This window comes from Abramis brama (assembly GCF_963993115.1).
Source record: "Abramis brama genome assembly, chromosome: 23".
NCBI classification, from domain to species: domain Eukaryota; kingdom Metazoa; phylum Chordata; class Actinopteri; order Cypriniformes; family Leuciscidae; genus Abramis; species Abramis brama.
Genome location: NC_139985.1, coordinates 30,245,791 through 30,267,962, shown reverse-complemented (window position 1 = coordinate 30,267,962; position 22,172 = coordinate 30,245,791). Strand labels below are relative to the sequence as shown.

The 22,172-nt window shown below is 39.4% G+C and overlaps 2 protein-coding genes across 2 annotated transcripts in view; one reads left to right on the top strand and one right to left on the bottom strand.

The window, feature by feature from the left end:
- Window positions 1–22,172, top strand: part of syn2b (synapsin IIb) — a 140,334-nt gene that overhangs the window by 40,509 nt on the left and 77,653 nt on the right. Inside the window, exons 3-5 of the mRNA XM_084100842.1 lie at window positions 1,321–1,412; window positions 2,544–2,700; window positions 3,422–3,511. Of these exons, the coding sequence (XP_083956968.1) occupies window positions 1,321–1,412; window positions 2,544–2,700; window positions 3,422–3,511 (339 nt within the window). The remainder of the gene's footprint in view (window positions 1–1,320; window positions 1,413–2,543; window positions 2,701–3,421; window positions 3,512–22,172) is intronic.
- timp4.1 (TIMP metallopeptidase inhibitor 4, tandem duplicate 1) overlaps window positions 6,886–22,172 on the bottom strand; it is a 15,598-nt gene continuing 311 nt past the window's right edge. The window contains exons 2-5 of the mRNA XM_084100856.1: window positions 19,242–19,336; window positions 18,110–18,218; window positions 14,729–14,853; window positions 6,886–8,528 (exon numbers count right to left, since the gene is read on the bottom strand). Of these exons, the coding sequence (XP_083956982.1) occupies window positions 8,316–8,528; window positions 14,729–14,853; window positions 18,110–18,218; window positions 19,242–19,336 (542 nt within the window). The 3' untranslated portion in view covers window positions 6,886–8,315. The remainder of the gene's footprint in view (window positions 8,529–14,728; window positions 14,854–18,109; window positions 18,219–19,241; window positions 19,337–22,172) is intronic.

Sequence of the window (22,172 nt, the reverse complement as noted above, 5' to 3'; positions counted from 1 at the left end):
TAGACCCCAATACATGAAAGTTGGACTCTTCTTCAGCATGTCATTTCTCCAAGTGATAAAGGTATCTTTATCTTTGTGGCCAGCAGAAAGCCTAAAAGCTTCCTGCTGTAGATTGTGAAGTGACAGTAGAGTGACTTGGTCTCCATGACTTGCACCATGCCTGGTGAGAGTTAGGTGTGCTGCTTTCAGAAATGAGTCAGCCTTTCCAGAAGATGCTACTTCTGCTTCAGTGAGTGCTGTCGTCCAACCAGAGCACTCTAATTTTATTTTTATTTTTTTAAACAGGAAAAGATTAAAGACAATCGGGCCTGACTCAGTATAAAACTGATTTTCAGCAGGTTCCTGCTCTGCAGAACATAAATACCACAAACAAAACTCCTAGACAAGACAGCAACAAACACACAAACCAAGAGAATGAGCATCAGGGGGAGGCCATGAAGCCATCTCAGTGGTCACAGATATACCTGTCCATTAGATGGCGAGCAAATGTTATTTTAAATAGTCTTATTGATGTTATAGTTCTGATGTGCTGTGGAATCTCTAATAGGTCGCCAAGTGTATTCCAAGTGTATTCCTTAGTTTGACATTAAGCATAAAAGAACGAACGAATTATGACCTGCAACATGTCTACAATAGGCAACCAAAATAACTGAAAGTACATCTAGCTATGTACTGTCACACACAAATAGGATTTAATGTGATGTGATGCAGCCTAACATAAAATAATGACCAAACTATGAACTCAGTAGATAGCTATATGAATGACCTAGTTGAATTGAAAAATAAAAGAGAAAACCAATATCTCTTAACATTTAAGCATTTTTGCTGCCTTTTTTAATAATTCCGCCTATATTATACAGGGCTTTTTGAGGGTTTTTTTAGGTATAAGGTGTCTTAGCACTCTGTTTTACACTTATAATTTGGAAGATCTACTGGCCTGAGCACAAATTAACAAAAGGAAGCTTATTCATTGGTCTTAAAAGGCAATTACCCTGAAAGTTTTACTTGAGAGGAAAAAAACTAAAAAACGTTTTTCATGAATATTGTTTTTTAAGTGATTTGACACTAAATTTCAATATTTCAGCTGGGCTCCTAGGCTGAAATCATTTAGGAGGTCCTAAAGAAGCTTCATGTAAAATTTGGTGCTTTTATCACTTCGGTAACGGTATTATTTAATATGTGCACTACCCAACTGGATTAATCCTACTTATGACCTCAGTTTGACTGGGCAGATTCTGAATGCTAAACATGCATATTGTATTTGAGACCCTTGTCATGATTCTAACTGCAGATTTATCATGTATTGTTTTATATTTCCAGGCCGAGTTCTCAGAGCTCAACCTCGTGGCTCATGCGAACGGCACATGCAGTGTGGACATGCAAGTCATCAGGAACGGGACCAGAGTGGTTCGGTAAGTTGTGCTTTGTAGTGGGATTCTGTTGGTTATCATGTGTTTGTGTTTAGTAAATTATATAACTTATTATGAAATATATACATTTACATATAGATCCACGCTCAACTCTCCTGTTCGACCAGTTTGCCTGAGACACACTAAGCTGAAAATTAGGTTTTAAAGATGTTAACTGTTAGTTTTAAGATTTATATCTTTCTCTTGCAAGTAAATAGACCAAAAATGTAATGCACTCACTCGTTCAAAAAATAATAAATTTTTGTCACAAAAGCTGGTAATGTAAAAGTCCAGAGTTGAAATCTCAGTGATGTTCAGTGTAAAAGCCGAGATTGAGACAGTAAGATCTGAACTGAAGTGATTTACTGTCACGACGACCACACGTGGTTCTGCTAACATACAGGAATCCGAAACACAACTTACCATAAACACAGACCGTGAGTGTGTGTGTGAGAAATACAGATTACTCACACTGGGGGCTTTACACTGTTGTAGATGTGTGTGTGTGTGTGTGTGTGTGTGTGTGTGTGTGTGTGTGTGTGTGTGTGCGTGTGTGTGTGTGCGTGTGTGCGTGTGAGGGTGAGTGTGAGGGTGAGTGTGAGAAATACAGATTACTCATGCTGGGGGCTTTACACTGTTGTAGATGTGTGTGTGTGTGTGTGTGTGTGTGTGTGTGCGTGTGTGTGTGCGTATGAGGGTGAGTGTGAGGGTGAGGGTGAGTGTGAGTGTGTGTGTGAGAAATACAGATTACTCACACTGGAGGCTTTACACTGCTGTAGATGAATGTGTGTGTGTGTGTGTGTGTGTGTGTGTGTGTGTGTGTGTGTGTGTGAGAAATACAGATTACTCACGCTGGAGGCTTTACACTGCCGTAGATCAGTGTGTGTGTGTGTGTGTGTGTGTGTGTGTGTGTGTGTGTGTGTGTGTGTGAGAAATACAGATTACTCACGCTGGAGGCTTTACACTGCCGTAGATCTGTGTGTGTGTGTGTGTGTGTGTGAGAAATACAGATTACTCACGCTGGAGGCTTTACACTGCTGTAGATGAGTGTGTGTGTGTGTGTGTGTGTGTGTGTGTTGCTGTATCTATGTTATTATTCTCACAGGTTTTGCTGTATCTGTTATTATTCTCCAGGTCCTTCAAGCCTGATTTCGTCCTGGTCCGACAGCACGCGTACAGCATGGCTCAGAACGAAGACTTCAGGAACATGATCATCGGATTGCAGTACGCCGGGATCCCGAGCGTCAACTCACTCGAGTCCATCTACAACCTCTGTGACAAACCGTGGGCCGTGAGTGTGCTTTTACTCAACTGTGTTTTTGCTTAAAAGGTAAAAGATAAAAGTTTATTATAGTTCGGATATAAACACTGATGTCTACAGTACAAAATACAGTAAATCACAATTACTACATCGTTACACCAGTAGGTGGCGACAAGTGAGTGATAAAAATGTGTTTGTTTTTTAATCATTCATTCAAGAGATTCGTTCAAAATCTGATTCATCAAGTAATGAACCAAGTGAAGTCTTTATGAGTGAGTCATTGAATCATTCACTCAAACCAATTTTTTAAATATTCATTCTAATTAATTAAACATTTTCAAATAGACCGCAGCAATTCATATTTTGTCAGAATCTGTTATTTTATTTAGTTGTCTGTTCAGATTCGTGGGAGAATCATGATCTCTATTTGAACCAAAAAAATTGTGATTCTCAGTTTATCCAGAATCGTGCAGCATAATAACTCTTCAACCTACGTTTTCCACTTTTGATCTTATTTCTGGTGATAAACCACTATTGAAGTAAATAAATACTTGCTCTGTTATATTGTAGATCATTAATCCGTAACGCTGCCTCGGAAGTTTCGTGAGGATTACTCGACGCATTTAATAAAAATCTCAAAAATGGTTTGCATGTTATTTGAATCAGATTGGGTTTGTCTATAATTGTTAGCTGACTCAAGTTCTACTTTTGCCATCATTTTCACCCAAACGGATTCTGTGTTTTGTTGCAGTTCGCTCAGCTGATCAGCATCTACAATAAACTGGGAGCGGATAAATTCCCTCTCGTTGATCAGACGTTCTACTCGAACTACAGGGACATGGTAAGATCAGAAGCACCTCGCTTTCATTCCCTTCAGCCCAGAGACCCGTCCACACGCAGGAATCACTCAGTGCTTCTCTACTGAATATAACAACAATACCCCCCCCCCCCCCCCCCCCTTCAAATATGGAACTTCAAATATTAAAAGTATGTTTAAAAAAAACTACCTAAAGATAATATTAATGAAATAAACATGCACACCTGGAAACACTAATACTAATACTAATAACACCAAAAAAAATTAATATTATTACATTAGCTTTGGTTATTTTGTATACTATATATAAATGTATTTGGGTTTTTTTAACTCTATACTGTATGGTATGGCAAAATATATGCATTATAAATTTAGATTAGCTATGTTATTATGTCCTGGTGACAGAAAATACACCATTCTGAAAAAGAAATGTGCTAAATAGTACTGAATGTGCACTTAAAAAATACTTACAGATAATATAATATTAATGATATTTAAGGCCACTTACCGTAAGTGTATTTAAAGAAAAAAGTACACTTTAATGACTGTTTCTTAAGTACACTTTTATAAAGTGCACTTTGTAATTGTGTCATAAGTTTTAGGTTGCATTTATTTTAAAGTGTCCTTAATTATACATTTAAGTACTGAGAAATATTAATGAACAACACGTACTAGGGTTTGGTTTATGGTTAGTTACATGTAATTACGCATAATTTATTGTCATTACTACATGTAACATATGCAACGGTCCCTGTCAAACATAAAGTGTTACCGAGTTTTACTTTAAAGTAAATTTTTAATCATTATGTTTTAATAATCTTTTGTCATGCTTTAAAGAAGTGCACTGATTTTGATGTGTTGACTAACATACTGAAGCACATGATTATAATTTTAACTGTAGTGTGTAATTTGACACTGCATTTAAAGTTATTAAAATTGCAACTTCGTCATTACAAATGTGTAGTTACGAATATCTTTAAATGCATGCCATACAAGTTTCAATAGAAATAACATTAAAGTATATTTTAGTTTACCATAAATGCTTGTTAGTACGTTCAGCAGGAACTTTAACCATATTTCACTAGAAGTAATTATGATATTATGATGTACTGAAGTCCGACTTGAGCACTGTGACAGAAATGAATCTAACTGCATTTAATATTATGTCAATTTAAACTACAATTCATTGCAATTAACATGTTAAACATTTGAAAACATTACAAGTTTACACTTTTAAAGTATTGTCACGGGTGGTTGTAGGAAGGCAAACGGAGACGAGGATATAATTCCAAAATAAAGGTTTATTGGTAATTTAACACGACTGCAGAACAGGTAGCAACACACTAAGTATAACTGAGATCGGACAATGACAGACTGAACAGACGGAACTTAAATACAAACACAGATGACACTGATTAACAGAACACAGGGATACAGATGATGATGATTAACTAAACACAGGTGATACAGCTGAACTAAATGACAGTAACCATAGAAACGAAGGAGTGGCGGGAAAAGAACAAAGGAAAACAGGAACCAATCAAAACACAAACTGAAAGTCCAAACAAGCACTGACACGTGACAGTACTCCCCCCCTCCCGGTAGGCGTCCTCACGCCGTAGATAGACCAACTGTGGAGGGAGGGAGGGAGGGAGGGAAGGGGCTCAGGAAGGCGAAGAGCCGGTGAAGGGCAGAGAGAAGGCAGGAGGGACCAGGGCGGAACAGATGGAGGGAGGAACCATGGTGGAGGCAGGGCTGGTGACTCCAGGGGGCCGACTGACGGAGGCGGAGCAGGTGGAAGAGGATACCCGGATGGAGCCGGAGAGCCGACGAGCCAAGGCGATGCTGAGGATCCTGAGGGACATGGCGATGCCGACGGCTCTGGAGACCGAGGCGCAGGCGGGGATCCAGAAGGCCGCGGTGGAGCCGGAGCAACAGAGGATCAAGGTGGAGCTGGAGGGAGTGAGGAGCCCAACGGAGCCAGAGGGACGAGGCAAAGCCAGAGGAGTGTAGTCCCAAGGCGAGGGTAGGCCAACAAACGACCCCGGGGGGACGAGGGAGCACGGCGGAGCTGGTGGACTGATGGGCCACGGTGGAGATGAGGGAGGTAGGAGCCAAGGTTGAGCTGATGGATCGACCGGCCGAGGTGGAGTCCTGGTCGCGGAGGTTGGAGGTGGAGATCGGGGATCCACCGACCATGCTGGAGCAGAACACTGGTAGACCCGCATAGAGCTCACCTCATTGAAGGTGGAATGTGGGTGAGCTGTGGGGCTAGCAGGGGGTGGTGACAGCGTGGTTGAGGAATGGATGATGGAAGGAGGTGGGAGAGGGAGGCTGGTTGGGAGTTCATGCTCAGGAACCATCTCAGGCTCTGGTTCTGGAACAGACTCAGGCTCGGACTCAGGCTCGGGAACAGACTCAGGCTCGGGAACAGACTCAGACTCAGGCTCAGGCTCGGGCTCGGGCTCGGGAACAGACTCAGGCTCAGGAACAGGAACAGTTCTGGCGGCAGGAACAGGCTCTGACATGGCGGCGGCCATCTTTGCCGAGGTCTCAGGTGGTGTGGCTGATGTGTGTGCTGCCCACACACACAAAATAGCTGTGGCCACTAAGATCAGCACGGCATCTTCCAGAGCTGACTCAGGCACGGCGGCCATCTTGTCCGAAGACACAGGCATGGCAGGCATGACGTGAAGAAGCTCTGGAAGGGCGGTCTCGGCGGCTGCTGGTGATGGTGGTTGTTTTCTGGATCGGGACGCGACGCTCACCAAACACCTGCCGATGGCTTCCTTCCAGTTCAGTCCATCGGTGTTTGGGAGGTTGGTGGCCTGGTGGAAATTGGCCCTGATCCAGAAAAGCAGCTTGAGGGTTTCATCGTCGAGGGGGCTAGTGACGGCTCGACGAACAAAGTTCTCCACAAAGGAGAAAAATTCCGAACACAAAACACAAACTGAAAGTCCAAACAAGCACTAACACGTGACAAGTATATTATTTCTGTAATTAAAAGTGTACTTTAAGTGTTTGCTGTCATAGCAAATGTTTCTCACTCTGGATGACACTTCTGATGAAAATCAAGATTATCTCAAACTAAAGCCAGACGTTACATGCTTTTGTTTGAATTCAGTGGCGCCTTCATAAACACACTGCGTTTCAATATAAATCATCACTGCAAAATCTTGAACAGATTTCTGCATTGTGAAAGCAAACTATGTTGTTTGTGTGGTTTCTGGTGGTTTCTATATGACATCATTTCCTGTTGTTGGATGTTTGCTGTTGACTCTCAGTGTAGGTCAGCTGTGCACAAGAATCCACAATGACTGTTCGACCAAAATGTCTTAAAATTATAGTATATGAGCATAGTTTTTAATCAGATTCAGAACACAAAAGTGAAAAAGCAATACTAGATAAATGCATTTAATTTAAGGCATTGCCATTAACAACATACAAATGTATCAACATGCTAACATACATTTCCCATAAAACACACACAGATGATTATTACACACAGAACTCTTTAGTAGTTAATTGCATATTTATCTCCATGGAAATTTGTATTTTGGATTAATTTGTTGACTGTCCTGCAGAGCGAATTTATTTCAAAATCAATGCCCTAGAAGCTGATGAACATAAAAGCAATCTAAGCATACCTTTGAAATGAAACAAGGTCTCAGCTTCCAAATCCTCTCAGTTTCATCACTAAATTAAGTCCATAAATGTGTGTTTGTGTGTGTTTTAATGTGTGTGACAGATGAAACGATCATCTCTTCCTGTTAACTACTAGTTACAGCAGCAAATAAACATCAATGGACATCAGAAGGAATGTTGAAAGATACAGAACAACTTCCTGAAATCAATCATGTCTCATAATCCATAAATCAGTGTTTCAACCGCAGAAAGACCTCAATAAAACTGTAGCACTACTCATCTGTCCTGTAGTCAGCTATTAATGATGGGATATTATTCTGAAGAGTTGAGGGTGATGACAGAATTTAAATGTTGAACTATCCCTTTAAAAAAGTGTAATGCTATTTTATCATTTATATCTGCAAAGCAATGCGTGAATGCAGTGATGCTTACTATAGATATGAAGGAAATCACACTGTTTTAGACCAAAACATTCACACCTGAAATCAGCGGATGCCCGAGAACTGAACTAAACTAAACTAAACTAAACTAAGCTAAGCTAAGCTAAGCTAAGCTAAAGCTGCTGCATCACATTCTTAAATGAACACAGTTTGGCAATCAGCAGGATTTATTGCGAACGACCACAACAACTATTGCAAAACATGAGCGTTGCTTCATAATAGAGAGATATAGACACAGTAGCTTCCTTAACTCCTGCACATTTTTATTAAATGTTTACGCTTTGAAAACGTTTTATTACTTGTTAAAAATACCTCATTAAACTACAGCAAGCCAAAATTATGCAGATAAATTGTAACATGCTAAAGATTAATTTAGAAGTGGAAAAGTGGAAAAGGCCCATGCTGCATCTTCCTGATTTCTTTAGGCATTAAAGATCAGTTGAAAATGGCATTTTTGCCCATAAACCCTTTTTTTTTCAATTCAAAATAAATCACTGAATTGCTTTTTTCTGGATAGAAAATCAAATGACCTAAAAGAAACAATGTGTCCTCATATGAAAGCATTACAGTAATATAACATGCTAATAATCCAATGCAATTATGCAAATTATTCTGGGTGGTTGCAGGAGGTTAAAGGCCTTGCTTGTGTTCAGATTTGATCAGCATCAAGCAGCTTCTTTCACACTCAGACTCAGTGGTGCTCTGGGACTTCAGACGTCAGACGTGTGTGTGGTTTGTAGACGTCAGGCGTGTGTGTGTGGTGGGGGGGGGGTTGTAGGCATCAGGCGTGTTTCTGTGTGGTTTTTGGCCGTTCCTGTGTACCAGTTGCAGGAGCCGTCGCTGTGTCTGATGCAGGCGAACTCATGAAGTGGCTCTGACCATGGGGGAGACCAGTTGTCCCACACACACTCTCTCTTAGAGCTGGGCTGACAGGGCTGGCCAGTGCAGCTGAAGATCTGCAGATGCGTTCACAGATTAATATATTACAATACAATATAATATATATTTTCAGTTATGTTTTTGTACACTCAAACCTTCATAAATCAAGTCTATGTCAGGGTATGTTTGGACATAATGAATTGAATTAAATTATCAAATGAATTAGTGAATGAGTTAGTATTCTAGAACTTGTTTATCTGCTCACTCACTTAAAAATGTTGGGTTAAAAATAACCCAACAAGTAACCCAACTCTGGGGTGGTATAGCACCCAAATAACTGGGGGTTATTTTAACCCAATGCATTGGGTTATTACTGGAAATGACCCAACGATTTGAAAAAATTACCCAACATTTTTTGAAAAATAACGTCTCGGTTACGTATGTAACCCTCATTCCCTGAAGGAAGAAACGGAGACGTATGGCGTTATTTTCCTGTCAAATGTCGAGAGCGCATTATTGTAGCGCGAAAGTACATTAATATAATGCGCGAGCGCGAATCTCTCTGCTCGCGCGCGGAATATAATGTGCCGAGTGCGAATCTCTCCGCTCGCGCGCGGGAACTGGGCGCGCGCTCTCAGATACACGCTGCTCTTGTAAGAATTTTCTCTGGGCTCGCTCAGAGAATATGCCTGCACTTAAAACGTGTTCAGTGCAATCGCGAATCTCTCCTCTTCACTTAAAGTAAGCGTGTATGTGCTTAGACTGTGTCCCGTGCGTTTGCGCATGCCTAAGTACTCTTCTCTTCAATTTCTTTTTTTTACATTTTTTTATTAATGCCAAGGTATTAAAAATATAACTTAGGCTACATAGCAAAAATGTACCAATTACATACAACGGAATAAAGAAAGCAAAGCAGCATATATATACATATAGCCTGTACATATGCTCATAAAAAAATAAAAATAAAAAAACAGAACTGAACAGAAAGTTTTAATGAAATAAATTAAAAAGTTGAAACAAGTTTATTATCTTAAGAGATTTAAGATTCTTAGGCTACGTTTACACGTGGATGGCTATTTTCATAAACGGACATTTCACCCCTCTTCGTTTTCAAAAATAACATCGTGCACACGAACCTGTGTATATGCTGTCAAGAGCATGCCAAACCTGTAGGTGGCAGTGTAACGAGAAGCTCAAGCCCACTTTAGCCATTCAGAATCCTGAAAATAGTCACATTCTGTGACGTCGCTGCCTAAAACTCCGTTTTTCTCAGTTTACATGCAAACGGGCAAACGAAGATTTTCAAAATCTCCACTCTGGCCGGAGTTTTTAGAAAGAATCAGTTTCATTGTCGAATCCTCCGTTTGCGTGTAAACGAAGGGCGCAAACGAAGAGAAATGTCTCCGTTTTTCAAAATAACCATGTACGTGTAAACGGGGCCTTAGATAACGAAATGCTTTGGATGTATTGTTGGACCTCTCTTCTAAAAACAATGAATAAGGGATTCTGCTGAGTGAATTTACTACGGTGAATGTGAAATGTGAATTGCAAGGAACAATAATAGATTAATAATAAAATACTCATTAAATGTAGCTTTTGAAAAGGTTTAAATCAGATATAAACACAAGTTGTTCTTTTTGTGGTGCCCCTGATGAAACTGCTCTTCATATCTTCTGGGATTGTCCTCACACAGTTATTTTGGGTTGAATTTTCTGCTTCCGGATTTCTCTTTGCTTTTTAAGGATGTACTGTTTGGTTTCTTTAATATACAAAAAGCTAAATTTAATGAGTATTTTATTATGAATCTATTATTGTTTCTTGCAAAATTTCACATTCACCGTAGTAAATTCACTCAGCAGAATCCCTTATTCATTGTTTTTAGAAGAGAGGTCCAATACATCCAAAGCATTTCGTTATCTAAGAATCTTAAATCTCTTAAGATAATAAACTTGTTTCAACTTTTTAATTTATTTCATTACAGCTTTCTGTTCTGTTCTGTTTTTTTATTTTATTTTTTATCAGCATATGTACAGGCTATATGTATATATATGCTGCTTTGCTTTCTTTATTCCATTGTATGTAATTTGTACATTTTTGCTATGTAGCCTAAGTTATATTTTTGATACCTTGGCATTAATAAAAAAAAAAAGGTAACACTTTAGAATACTGTTCCTTCATTAATGAATAACTACACAGGAACAAATGAGTAATGCATTAGTAACACTCTAGTAACTACTATTAACTAACAAGAAACTCTGATTAATGAATTAGTAAGTAATCGCGCTCAGATGAATGTAGTAGTTCATTATTAGCTAATCAATAACTACTATTTTTTTCATACCTCCCAGAGAACTACTATCTACAGGTTCATAATTAACATAGATCATATCAGATCCATATTTTTTACAGCATGTTTAAATTGTCATTTTTTGGGGCTCAGAAAAACGTGCTGTTTTAGTGTGTGCCCTTTAAATGCAAATGAGCTGCTGCTGGACGGCACAGGGGGCGGAGCTTCATGAGCTCGCGCTCAGTCTCTCAGGACAATTTCATCTCACGGAATGATGATAATATCAGAAACTCTCAGTAACGGTGTTCATTTCGAGTCGGACAATAATGCCTACAGAGTCAGAGTGCTGTATAGAGATGGAAAAGGTATAGTTTAGTAGTTTAATTACGGTTATTATAATGTATTTGTCATCTGCTTGTATGTATCCATTATTTATTAATAGCCTACAAGTCTGCTGTTTCGGACCAGGTCCGAATGATGATCAAACATATACTGATGAGTTTAAAAAAGTTTATTGTACATCACACAAAAGATGAAGCGTCAGTTTTACTTCAGAAAATCACCGTAAGAGCTGAGTAAACACAGTAAGTTATAAGAAGTGCGCAAGTACATAAACGAATTTCGGTAGAGTTGAGGGAGCATTCCTGTGGGCGGAGGTTAGTCAAAAAATGGTTCTAGTGACGTCATTAAAGAAGGAAGTAGAGGGATGTAGTCCAAACGAGCCGTTCGATGTAGGCGACTTCTGTTAAATAAAATATCTCGCTTGGCATTGAACTTTGAGCTTTATAATTTTACAGATATTATTTATGCTCTAACAGCGACATTACACACTAACTAAAGTTTGAAACATGGGATCACGAAGAACGGGACCTTTAATATAAAGGCAACATACATTTTGATGGCGGAGGGAGACAGCCCTTGCTCCAACCCATCTTGCAGGAAAGAAAGCACAGAAGTGATCGAACACCTTCGGGGGTCTTCTTGGTTGAGAAGAACACACTCAACGAACAGGTTCTTCTTCAGGTCGTAAGCAAGCCTCACTTTTTTAGAGGGTGCTCTCGCAGAAGTGATGGCATCTACGATCATTTTGAGGTAGATACCTGAACCTCCGTAGCGAGACATGGAATTTCCAGAGGTCTGGCCGCGGGTGCCAACGGTGCCCCATCCCTGAGATGTCTCAGAGGAATGGGTCAGGAAGGGGCTGTCAAGAGGAGCATAAGTTCGGGGGAACTAGGTCCAGTTGGGCCATTAAGGGGCAACTAGGAAGACCTTCTCCTTCTCCTTCCTGACTTAGCACAGTGTTGTGCAAGAAGGCTCACTGGGGAAACGCATCTTTGCGTAGGCCCCAGGGCCAGCTGTGTGCCAGTGTCTCCGTGCCAAGGGTTCTCCGCTCGGTCAGAGAGTAAACAACTGGCAATGGGACGAGTCCGGAGAGGCAAACAGATGTAACTGTGCGGCCCCGAAGTGGTCCCGGAACAGCTGGGCCGCCTGGAGATGGAGTCTCCACTCTCCCTGGGCCACAGGCTGTCGTGAGGCCTCATCGGTGGCACAATTGAGCAGGCCGGAAAATTAAGTGGAATGAAGTAACCTCAGAAGCTTCTGACTCCATAGGAGGAGGTGGCGGGTGAGTTGCGACATGCGAGGGAAGCGTAGTGCAACGGTCGCAATGTTGTCTTTACAGACCAATACATGCTTGCTGAGCAGTGGCATTTTTCTGCGCGTACTGGCAAGGTGCACTGCTAGCAACTCGAGGCAGTTGATGCTAATGCAGTCTGAGGCCCGCCCAGACCTCCGTTACTGCATGCCTGTTGTACGTGGCCCCTCAGCCGGTGTTGGTGGACAGTTGATCTAGGGTCGGTTGTCCGGAGAAACAAAAGGTCTGATCACGGGCTGAGGTTTTGGCGGCAGGCCAGGGTGATTGTCACACGGAGCATGCCGCTCTGTCATGGCCACCTCGGGACTTGGCCGTGAAGCCAGTGCTGAAGCGGTCTTCATATGGAGGAAGCAGTTCTATTGCGGCTGCGTCTGCCATATGCCCCAGGAGTCTCTTTCCCTTGCTCAGTTCTGTATAGCACCGACCGGACACATTCCTCTTGAGAAACGTGTTGGACCGAGTCCATCTCCATACCGAAAATAGAGATCCTCAGCCCGTGGGCGAGTTTACTCTTTTCCCAGTTGACCCGAAGACCCAACTGGCTGTGGAGCACTCGAAGGGTAGGACTTTGCACTGACTTTGAACCCTCAAACGCAAAAACACAGGCATAGCCTGCGTTGCCGAAGGGTAGAGATCTGAAGTGCGCGTCCTGCCGACCCGTGGAGACAGGTGTGAGAAGGCGTTTGACCGGGTCCTCGAACCGCACCCAGCTGCCGGCTGCCGACACAAGAGGGGGCTGAGGGGTGCAAGGCTTAGGTGGACATCGCCAGACCGATCGCGCAAGCTGCAACGGCCATACCCCGGAGGGCGAGGTCGGTTGTGGAGTGGAGCACACCTATGAACGCACGGTCTGGGCTACCCTCGTGCATGTCCATGAGTGCCTTGGCCTAGTAGACCTGTAGCAACGCCATGGCATGCAAAGAGGAAGCGGCTTGCCCACAGGCTTTGTAAGCTCTGCCGGTAAGAACTTTTTTTTTTTTTTTTAAAGGCAAATGCACCCGTGTTGCTCTTTCAGGAAATGAATAACTCTCACCAGTGCCGGAGCACACAGGGGAATGATCGCGGCAACACTGACAGCGATGGCGCAGCCTGTATCAGTGAAGCACTCTTTGCCCTCAATCGGCCGTCAGACAAACAAACACAAAAAGGAATGCTGTTAAAACAGCAGTGGAGAGCTCAGAAGGCTCGCGACCACCGCTGCACTCGCGCTGTAGAAACACCTGCACCAGGAGAGACTTCCAGAAGAAGCACCGACACACTCGCTTGTTGAATGAATCAACACTCTTCAGAGACACCGCCATGAGACCGATCGGCTCCGAAGCGAAAGACAACTGGTGCGTGCATCCACTTCCGTATTTATACCCGCGCTGCGGGGCGGAGCAAATCTGGATGCAAATCTCGCACGCCAATGTGTGCATTGACTCGTTTTATCAATACTCGAAGATGACAGGCTCCCTAAGCGTGATCCCAATCAGTCGAACGTGACCGAACTGAACAACTGAACCCAACATAATGATCCAACTATGGGGTTGTATAGCACCTTCCCAACTGTGGGTTATTTTAACCCAATGCATTGGGTTATTACTAGAAATTACCCAACGATTAAAAAAATGACCCAACATTTTAGGAAAAATAACACAACACAATGACCCAATATGTGTAACCCAACAGTTGGGTTAAAAAATAACCCAACGTTTTTAATTGTTTGTTTGGGTCATGAATTTTAAGGGTCAGACTTTTGTTTTTGTAATCAGGCTCTCAAAAATTATATAAAAACTTGGATTTAGATTATCGGCCAATATATTGGTATCGGACAAAATATTGATATTGGTGCATCCCATTACGACAACTCAGTTCACCCTGTGAAGATGAAATTAAACCTTCAATCTAAAACAATTTTCACATGTGTTTTATGTTTTGTATCATACAAAACATAAAACCAATATCAATATTTTGTCCGATACCGATATATTGGCCGATAATCTAAATCCAAGTTTTTATATAATTTTTGAGAGCCTGTTTACAAAAACAAAAGTCTGACCCTTAAAATTCATGACCCAAACAAACAATTATAATGATGTTCTCAATATAATTTTATGTAGCCTTTGTGACAGACTTGTGTTGCACTTTACTGTATTTTCCTTTTTCAAAGTGATTTGAATCATATTTCATGCAACATCTGAAGTGTTTCAACTGAAGGAAATAATACATTATTTAATATATCGGCCAAATTTTTTTAATTGGGCTGATAACGATAACATAAAAAATTAACATATATCGGCCGATACTGATATGGTGGCCGATATTTCAGCCTCTCTAAATAAACGTGTTCTTACCTGGCAGTCACAGCCCATCTGATATCTGTATTGGATGTTGTTTTTATGCATTAAGGAGAGACTTTCCCAGCGCGTAATGAGATCGCACATTGTAATGAAGAGTCTGTCATACATGTCCACATATCCTAAGAGACAGAAAACATATTGTTTATTTCATTTTTGTTTTAGATTCCCTGAGGTCCACTCATGATGTTAGTCAGTATTTCCTAATTCCTGTTAAATTAGTGAAGAATCCCCCTAAAAAAAACTCTTTAATGTGGATCTCTCTGAACTCGATTTAGTTTCGCAGTGTCATATAGCTGGAGCGGCCTGACATATAAACAAGTCATAAAACACATTAAAAAAAACAGGGAACATGTCATGCAGCAGACGGCAAGCCACATATAGCGGAGTCTTGGGTCATTGAGCAGTAAATAAATGCTCTGCTTGAGCTAGTGATTCATTTAAATGATTTGAAAAGATACTTTAAATGTGAAATTAAAACCGCCAGTAGGTGGCAACACGTCACTGTTAATGAGTGAGTCATTGAATTTCAACCGATTCATTCAAACGGCTGATTCATTCAGGACTGAAGCATTTGACTGTCTTAATGAGTGAGTCATTGAATCATTCATTCAACCGATTCGTTTATTCATGCAGCGCTGTGTGTGCTCAGAGATGCAAAACAGTCCTGTTGTTTTAGTTTGGAACTATTTTCGATGACGAAATAGAGCAAAAACAGGCGATAATGTGTCTAAAATGTAAGTCGCTTAATATTAACTTGTCTATTGAAATGTTATATAAAATCAGTATCATATTGTACTAATGCCGATTTTAAGGGAAAACGGCACTCTTTGTGTGATATTGATTTACAGTTTTAAATTATATAAATATAAAAGACATCTAAATGGGAGATTATTTAGTTCACTTGTCACTGAGTTTATGATATTAAATCACTTATCTTACTCAGTAAATTACCTGTTGCTCGACATGTTACAAGTTCAGTCGCTCTTCTCTCAGACACAGCAGCAGGAAAACATAGTGGGCGTGGCCAACCTGTCACTTCGATCCAGGGTGACCAATAGAAAAGGGCCTTTCATACTGGTCGATAGAGACCGCCCACTGAGACACGGCTTCATTTGCAAGCAAAACTTTTCAACTTGCAAGATAAAAATTTAGACCCGCAAAAAAAGATAGCAGAAAAATGAGCAAATTTTGTACGTTTGTGATAAAGGTTGTACAAAGAAAAATAAATGTTTTCATAGATTTACAAGCATTGCAAATCACTTTGTTATCAACTTCTTTATTTTTGAGCCTTAAAAAGACTTTTTTGCAATCTTTTATTTTTTTTATTACAAAATAATTAGTTTTACTCTCAAACACAGTACGTTTGATTGAACAAAAAAGACACAAAGGAAACTCCATAGTTTTGTTTTAAAGAAGATACTCAGCAGATTATTGCTGATGTGAAAGCACTTAAAAAAATGAAAGTTTGAAAAAGTTTTGGAAGTTTGAATTTACTGTAAATCAAATGTACTGTACTAAACATTTTTTTTATTTTATATAAATATATATTTTACAAAATATGATTTATTATAAAATTACTATCAAATTAAAACCACATATCTAACCAAGTTGTGTTCCAAATTTGAAGTTTATATCACAAAAATTGATGTTCCTATGAGATTTTGTTGAGGCAATGTACCAAAAATAGCCACCGGGTGTCACCCACATTCCATTGATTGATTTGATGCATTCTCTTGTAACAAATTAATACATTTCTGTTCAAATATCACTTCTATCACAAAATAGTCCACAAAATATGGAACCTTGAGACTCAGACCTTTCCAACAATATGGGTTGTGTCAAGATTAGAAAAGTTTAGATTATAAAGTAGTTAAAATAATTTTGTAATACGAAACCTGACTCCGCCCACTAGGGGAGGAGCCTGCTAAAATAATTTAAAGTACCATTTCCATAGTAAGGCAACATCCAATCTCAAAATGGTTTTCACAGGATAAATTTCTGAGTTCGTAAGCTTTCGAATGATATCTAATTTACACTCACCTAAAGGATTATTAGGAACACCTGTTCAATTTCTCATTAATGCAATTATCTAATCAACCAATCACATGGCAGTTGCATTTAGGGGTGTGGTCCTGGTCAAGACAATCTCCAAACTGAATGTCAGAATGGGAAAGAAAGGTGATTTAAGCAATTTTGAGCGTGGCATGGTTGTTGGTGCTAGACGGGCCGGTCTGAGTATTTCACAATCTGCTCAGTTACTGGGATTTTCATGCACAACCATTTCTAGGGTTTACAAAGAATGGTGTGAAAAGGGAAAAACATCCAGTATGCGGCAGTCCTGTGGGCGAAAATGCCTTGTTGATGCTAGAGGTCAGAGGAGAATGGGCCGACTGATTCAAGCTGATAGAAGAGCAACTTTGACTGAAATAACCACTCGTTACAACCGAGGTATGCAGCAAAGCATTTGTGAAGCCACAACACGCACAACCTTGAGGCGGATGGGCTACAACAGCAGAAGACCCCACCGGGTACCACTCATCTCCACTACAAATAGGAAAAAGAGGCTACAATTTGCACGAGCTCACCAAAATTGGACAGTTGAAGACTGGAAAAATGTTGCCTGGTCTGATGAGTCTCGATTTCTGCTGAGACATTCAGATGGTAGAGTCAGAATTTGGCGTAAACAGAATGAGAACATGGATCCATCATGCCTTGTTACCACTGTGCAGGCTGGTGGTGGTGGTGTAATGGTGTGGGGGATGTTTTCTTGGCACACTTTAGGCCCCTTAGTGCCAATTGGGCATTGTTTAAATGCCACGGCCTACCTGAGCATTGTTTCTGACCATGTCCATCCCTTTATGACCACCATGTACCCATCCTCTGATGGCTACTTCCAGCAGGATAATGCACCATGTCACAAAGCTCGAATCATTTCAAATTGGTTTCTTGAACATGACAATGAGTTCACTGTACTAAAATGGCCCCCACAGTCACCAGATCTCAACCCAATAGAGCATCTTTGGGATGTGGTGGAACGGGAGCTTCGTGCCCTGGATGTGCATCCCACAAATCTCCATCAACTGCAAGATGCTATCCTATCAATATGGGCCAACATTTCTAAAGAATGCTTTCAGCACCTTGTTGAATCAATGCCATGTAGAATTAAGGCAGTTCTGAAGGCGAAAGGGGGTCAAACACAGTATTAGTATGGTGTTCCTAATAATCCTTTAGATGAGTGTATAATGATTACTAAAGTATGTATTACACGAAAAAAGGCAATAAAAAAAGTGTGCCAAGTGACAGTTAAGGGGTTAAAACAACAATCATGATATTATCTGCACCATCTAGAGTTTCACGACTGAACTTTGTATTTACCTGAAAGCAGATACTGGCCATAACCCAGTCCGATACCACACATTGAAGACATCTCACTTGTAACGACATGCTGGATTTGCTTTATTCTGTCAGAAGAACCTTTGAACACCTGCAAAACCATGATTTTGTAAAACCATTGTTGGTATTGTATAGCAGTGTATTGTGTTTTGGGTCTGCAGATCAATTTTTTTTTTAATTATTATATTTAAAATAGAATCTCTAGTGACGAACGCTACAGAAACACGGTTCGTGAAGCTTCGAATCCTTTGTTTCGAACCAGTGATTCCTCGGAGCGTGTATCAAACCGCCAAAGTCGTTTCGACTAAAGGTTTCGAAGCTTCACGAACCGTGTTTCCAGCGTATGCCACACGTTCATGTATATGTGTCGACAAGAACCCTAAAGAGACTGTAACTCTCCCTTTAAATCATGGACTATTCTGGGGTGTGTTCCCCGTACAACGCCGTAACTCGCTGCTCCACTACTATAGTACGATGCATCGTTGAAGAAATCATCTAGCTAGTCACGACTGTTTCCCAAACCGTATTGTCGCAAATTGGTCGTTCAACCACGATGGTAACGCAGGTGTTGGAGTAATAATACTTTTAATGAATCTGTTTGATATGGAATTAATGCTAGATGTTTTATTATAAATTACGGACATGTCATCTGAGGAATATTTCTCATTTTTCTCAGTTATTTTGGTTTATTTCCAGATTCTTACACTACAGCTCGTTCACACATGCGCACTCTTCAACAACGACGCTTAAATCTCTTGACAAACTAAAAGACGTAAATGACATTTGTATGTATTATAAATAAAACATATAGATTGTACTGAATGTCAGCTTGATTATTTTGCTCAAGATAAGGATTTATTGAGTCCATGTCATGCAAACTCTTCTTCTAACCACAGGTCGAGATCTAGAGCTGTCGAACGATGGTTTCGGGAAACACCGACTCGTTGAACTGCTGATAACGACGAAACTTGCGACTGTAGTTGGCTAACGATGCTTTCGGGAAACACACTCCAGATTTGGACATCAGGCCAATCTGTCCCAGGAAAAGCATGCTATATCAGATCATTATAATTCCCAGCAGAACATTTATATGATCGTCAATACTTTAGCTCACCTTCATCACTTTGATGTCATATTGAACTTCTCCCATACCGTCTCCATTTCTCTCTCTGGGTATGATCTTCTCCCCAGTTACCACAGCTCGAATCACTAATGGGAAAATAATCAGTTGTTATATATTGTGTGAGGCTGAACACATTAAAATAAATATTTCAGGCGGCGTCGTAAAAGAGTTCAGAATGTAGTTGTGTCATAGAAGGGAATCACCTGTGTCTTACAGAACTGATTCTCTTATTGATTCTTAAATGTCCTTTAATACCTTAGAAAATCAATTACTAAACATAGTCCAGCTAGATGTACCTAAAACATACTTTAGCTGAAAAGGTTACGGTGGGAATCGGATTCTTAAGGTCAGGAATCGAATACTTGATATAAAATTTAAATTTAAATTCCATTTATTGATTCCTGCGTGTGCATTTTAGGGTGTGTTCACACTTCGGTTCGCTTGGCTCTTTTGGACCCGAAAAGAAAATGATACATTTAGTACTGGTTCACGCATTCACACTGTCATTTTTAACACCGAACCTAAAGATACGAAGCAAAAAGAAATGGTTGTTATATGGCATATATTTTTGTGACGGAACTTACCGAACATCTAAAACGATGCTGCATTCACATCTATTCAAATGAAGCGCTCTAACAGAGAAATCGCACCTGCCAAGAGTCAACTCACCCGTAATGTGATTTAAACCGTTCAAACGCAAGAAGATGCGAAGAGAACTCAATCTGTTCTCTGTTCTGCACACACAGAAAGCCGCCTCTCATGTGTTGCTGAGATTCCTAATGCGAATACAGTATATCATCATGAGATCTTTATCCCTCTGGAGAAAATCAAGCAAGAGCTTGAAAAACAATGTTCATAAAAAAATCTAATTACCTTCAAAATCCATTGTTTGGGTACAGTGAGTGGAATGGCAGACTGATGTTTTCTATCAGAGGGATTATGTGGATTTACTGTATTGGTTCAGCGAAAGCCACAGGCATCTGCATGTCTGTGCAAACTCATGCCGGTCATTCCATGCCTGATTATCCAAGAACAAGGACTGGAATGCCAAAGCAACTCTGACGCACGGAAACAGGGATCCAAACTCTTTCTCTCTCGGAAACACAACATTTAAACCACAAAGACTCTTAATGAATACCTTTGTCTTGTTTTTCAAAAAAAAATATCTGAATCTAAATCTGTTTTACAAACTGTTATCTGTGCATAATGTGCGTGATGATAACAGGCATTTAATTTGAATGCAAATGTTTATGGAATATCATACTGTAATGGTGAAATGTCCTTGATAGATATCTGATTTATCACAACATTTGAACGGGAAAATTATGAACAAATAGTGCATTAGCAGTGCTGGGTAGATTACTTACACATTATAGTCCATTATAGAATACAAAATTGCATGCTGAAACCTGTAGTTTGTAACGTAATCTGTTACGTTACACATTTTCTGACTACTTTTTGATTAGTTTCAGATTACGTCTGACTTTATGTTTAGCCTTAACTTGTTTATCACATTGATCTGAATAGGATATCCTGGTACTATACAAAAATACAAAGAGAAAAAAAAATTATTGAAAATTTGTCATCAACAAAATTACGTCAAACTGGGGTTTGTGAAGGAACTGCAGTGGGTTTGTAAGTTAATGAAAAGGTTTATTAATAGTTAATAAAAATGTAAAATTTCAAGGTAAAAAAAAAAAAGATGAGATATTGTATTTGCTATGCCCTGTGGCCTCTGACTTGTGAGATTCTACAAAACTGGAAGACTTTCTGAACATACATAAGCAATACACTGACAAATTAGTGAGATTCATAAAAAAATTTGAATAATTTACTGCCATTTTGTGAATATTTAGTATTCAATAAAATGCATATTTACAAGTATATATATTTTTTGATAACACTTTACAATAATGTTCATTAGTTAAAATTAGTTAACTACACTGTAAAAAATTAAACAGATATTAAAAAAAAACGGCAGCTGTGGTTGCCAGTACTTTACCGTCAAAAATACGGTAGCAATATTATTGGTTTTACAGACTTAACTTAACATTTACAGTAATAAACCGTAATTCATTATCTGATATAATGTGAATTTAACGTCCTATTGAAGTATTAATATCTGTTTTGTACCATAATACACTGATAACCACCAATCACAGCAGTGATGAGTCACATGATCAATCAAAGCTCATCACAAGCAGCTCTTCCACAAAAAAGTTAATACTATAGAAGCTGCACAGTGTCATTCACACAAACATTAAACACCATCATGGTAACACACATGAAATTTTAAAAATGCAATAAACATTAATTTAACAACATTAAATGTAACATAAAACCCTAATGTACATAACTGATTAGAACAAACTAAGAAAACTATGAAGAAACATAGTTATTTTAACAAAAATAAATTAAATTATACAATAAGTTGTTCTTTTTCACTTTCAAAAACTGTAAATTTAATGGTATTTTACAGTAAAATTACATTAAATGTACCATTAGATCTATCACAGTTATTTACCGTATATAGTACGGAAACTTTCTGTTAACCAATTAACAGTTTTTCTTTTACCGTTAAAATCACGATAATTTTTTACAGTGAACTAATAATGAACTGTGCTTATACAATATTTATTAATCTTAGTTAATATTAATTTCAACATTTACTAATACGGTATTAAATTCAAAGGTTGTATTTGTTAACATTAGTTAATGCACCGTGAACATGAACAAACAATGAACAGCTGAATTTTTATTAACTTACGGTAACAAAGATTAATAAATACTGTAAAAAATGTATTGATCAATGTTATTTTATGTTAGTTAATACATTAACTAATGTTAACTAATGAACCTTATTGTAAAGTGTTGACATTTTTTAAAATCTGATTCTGACATGTAATAAGATTAAGCTCCAGT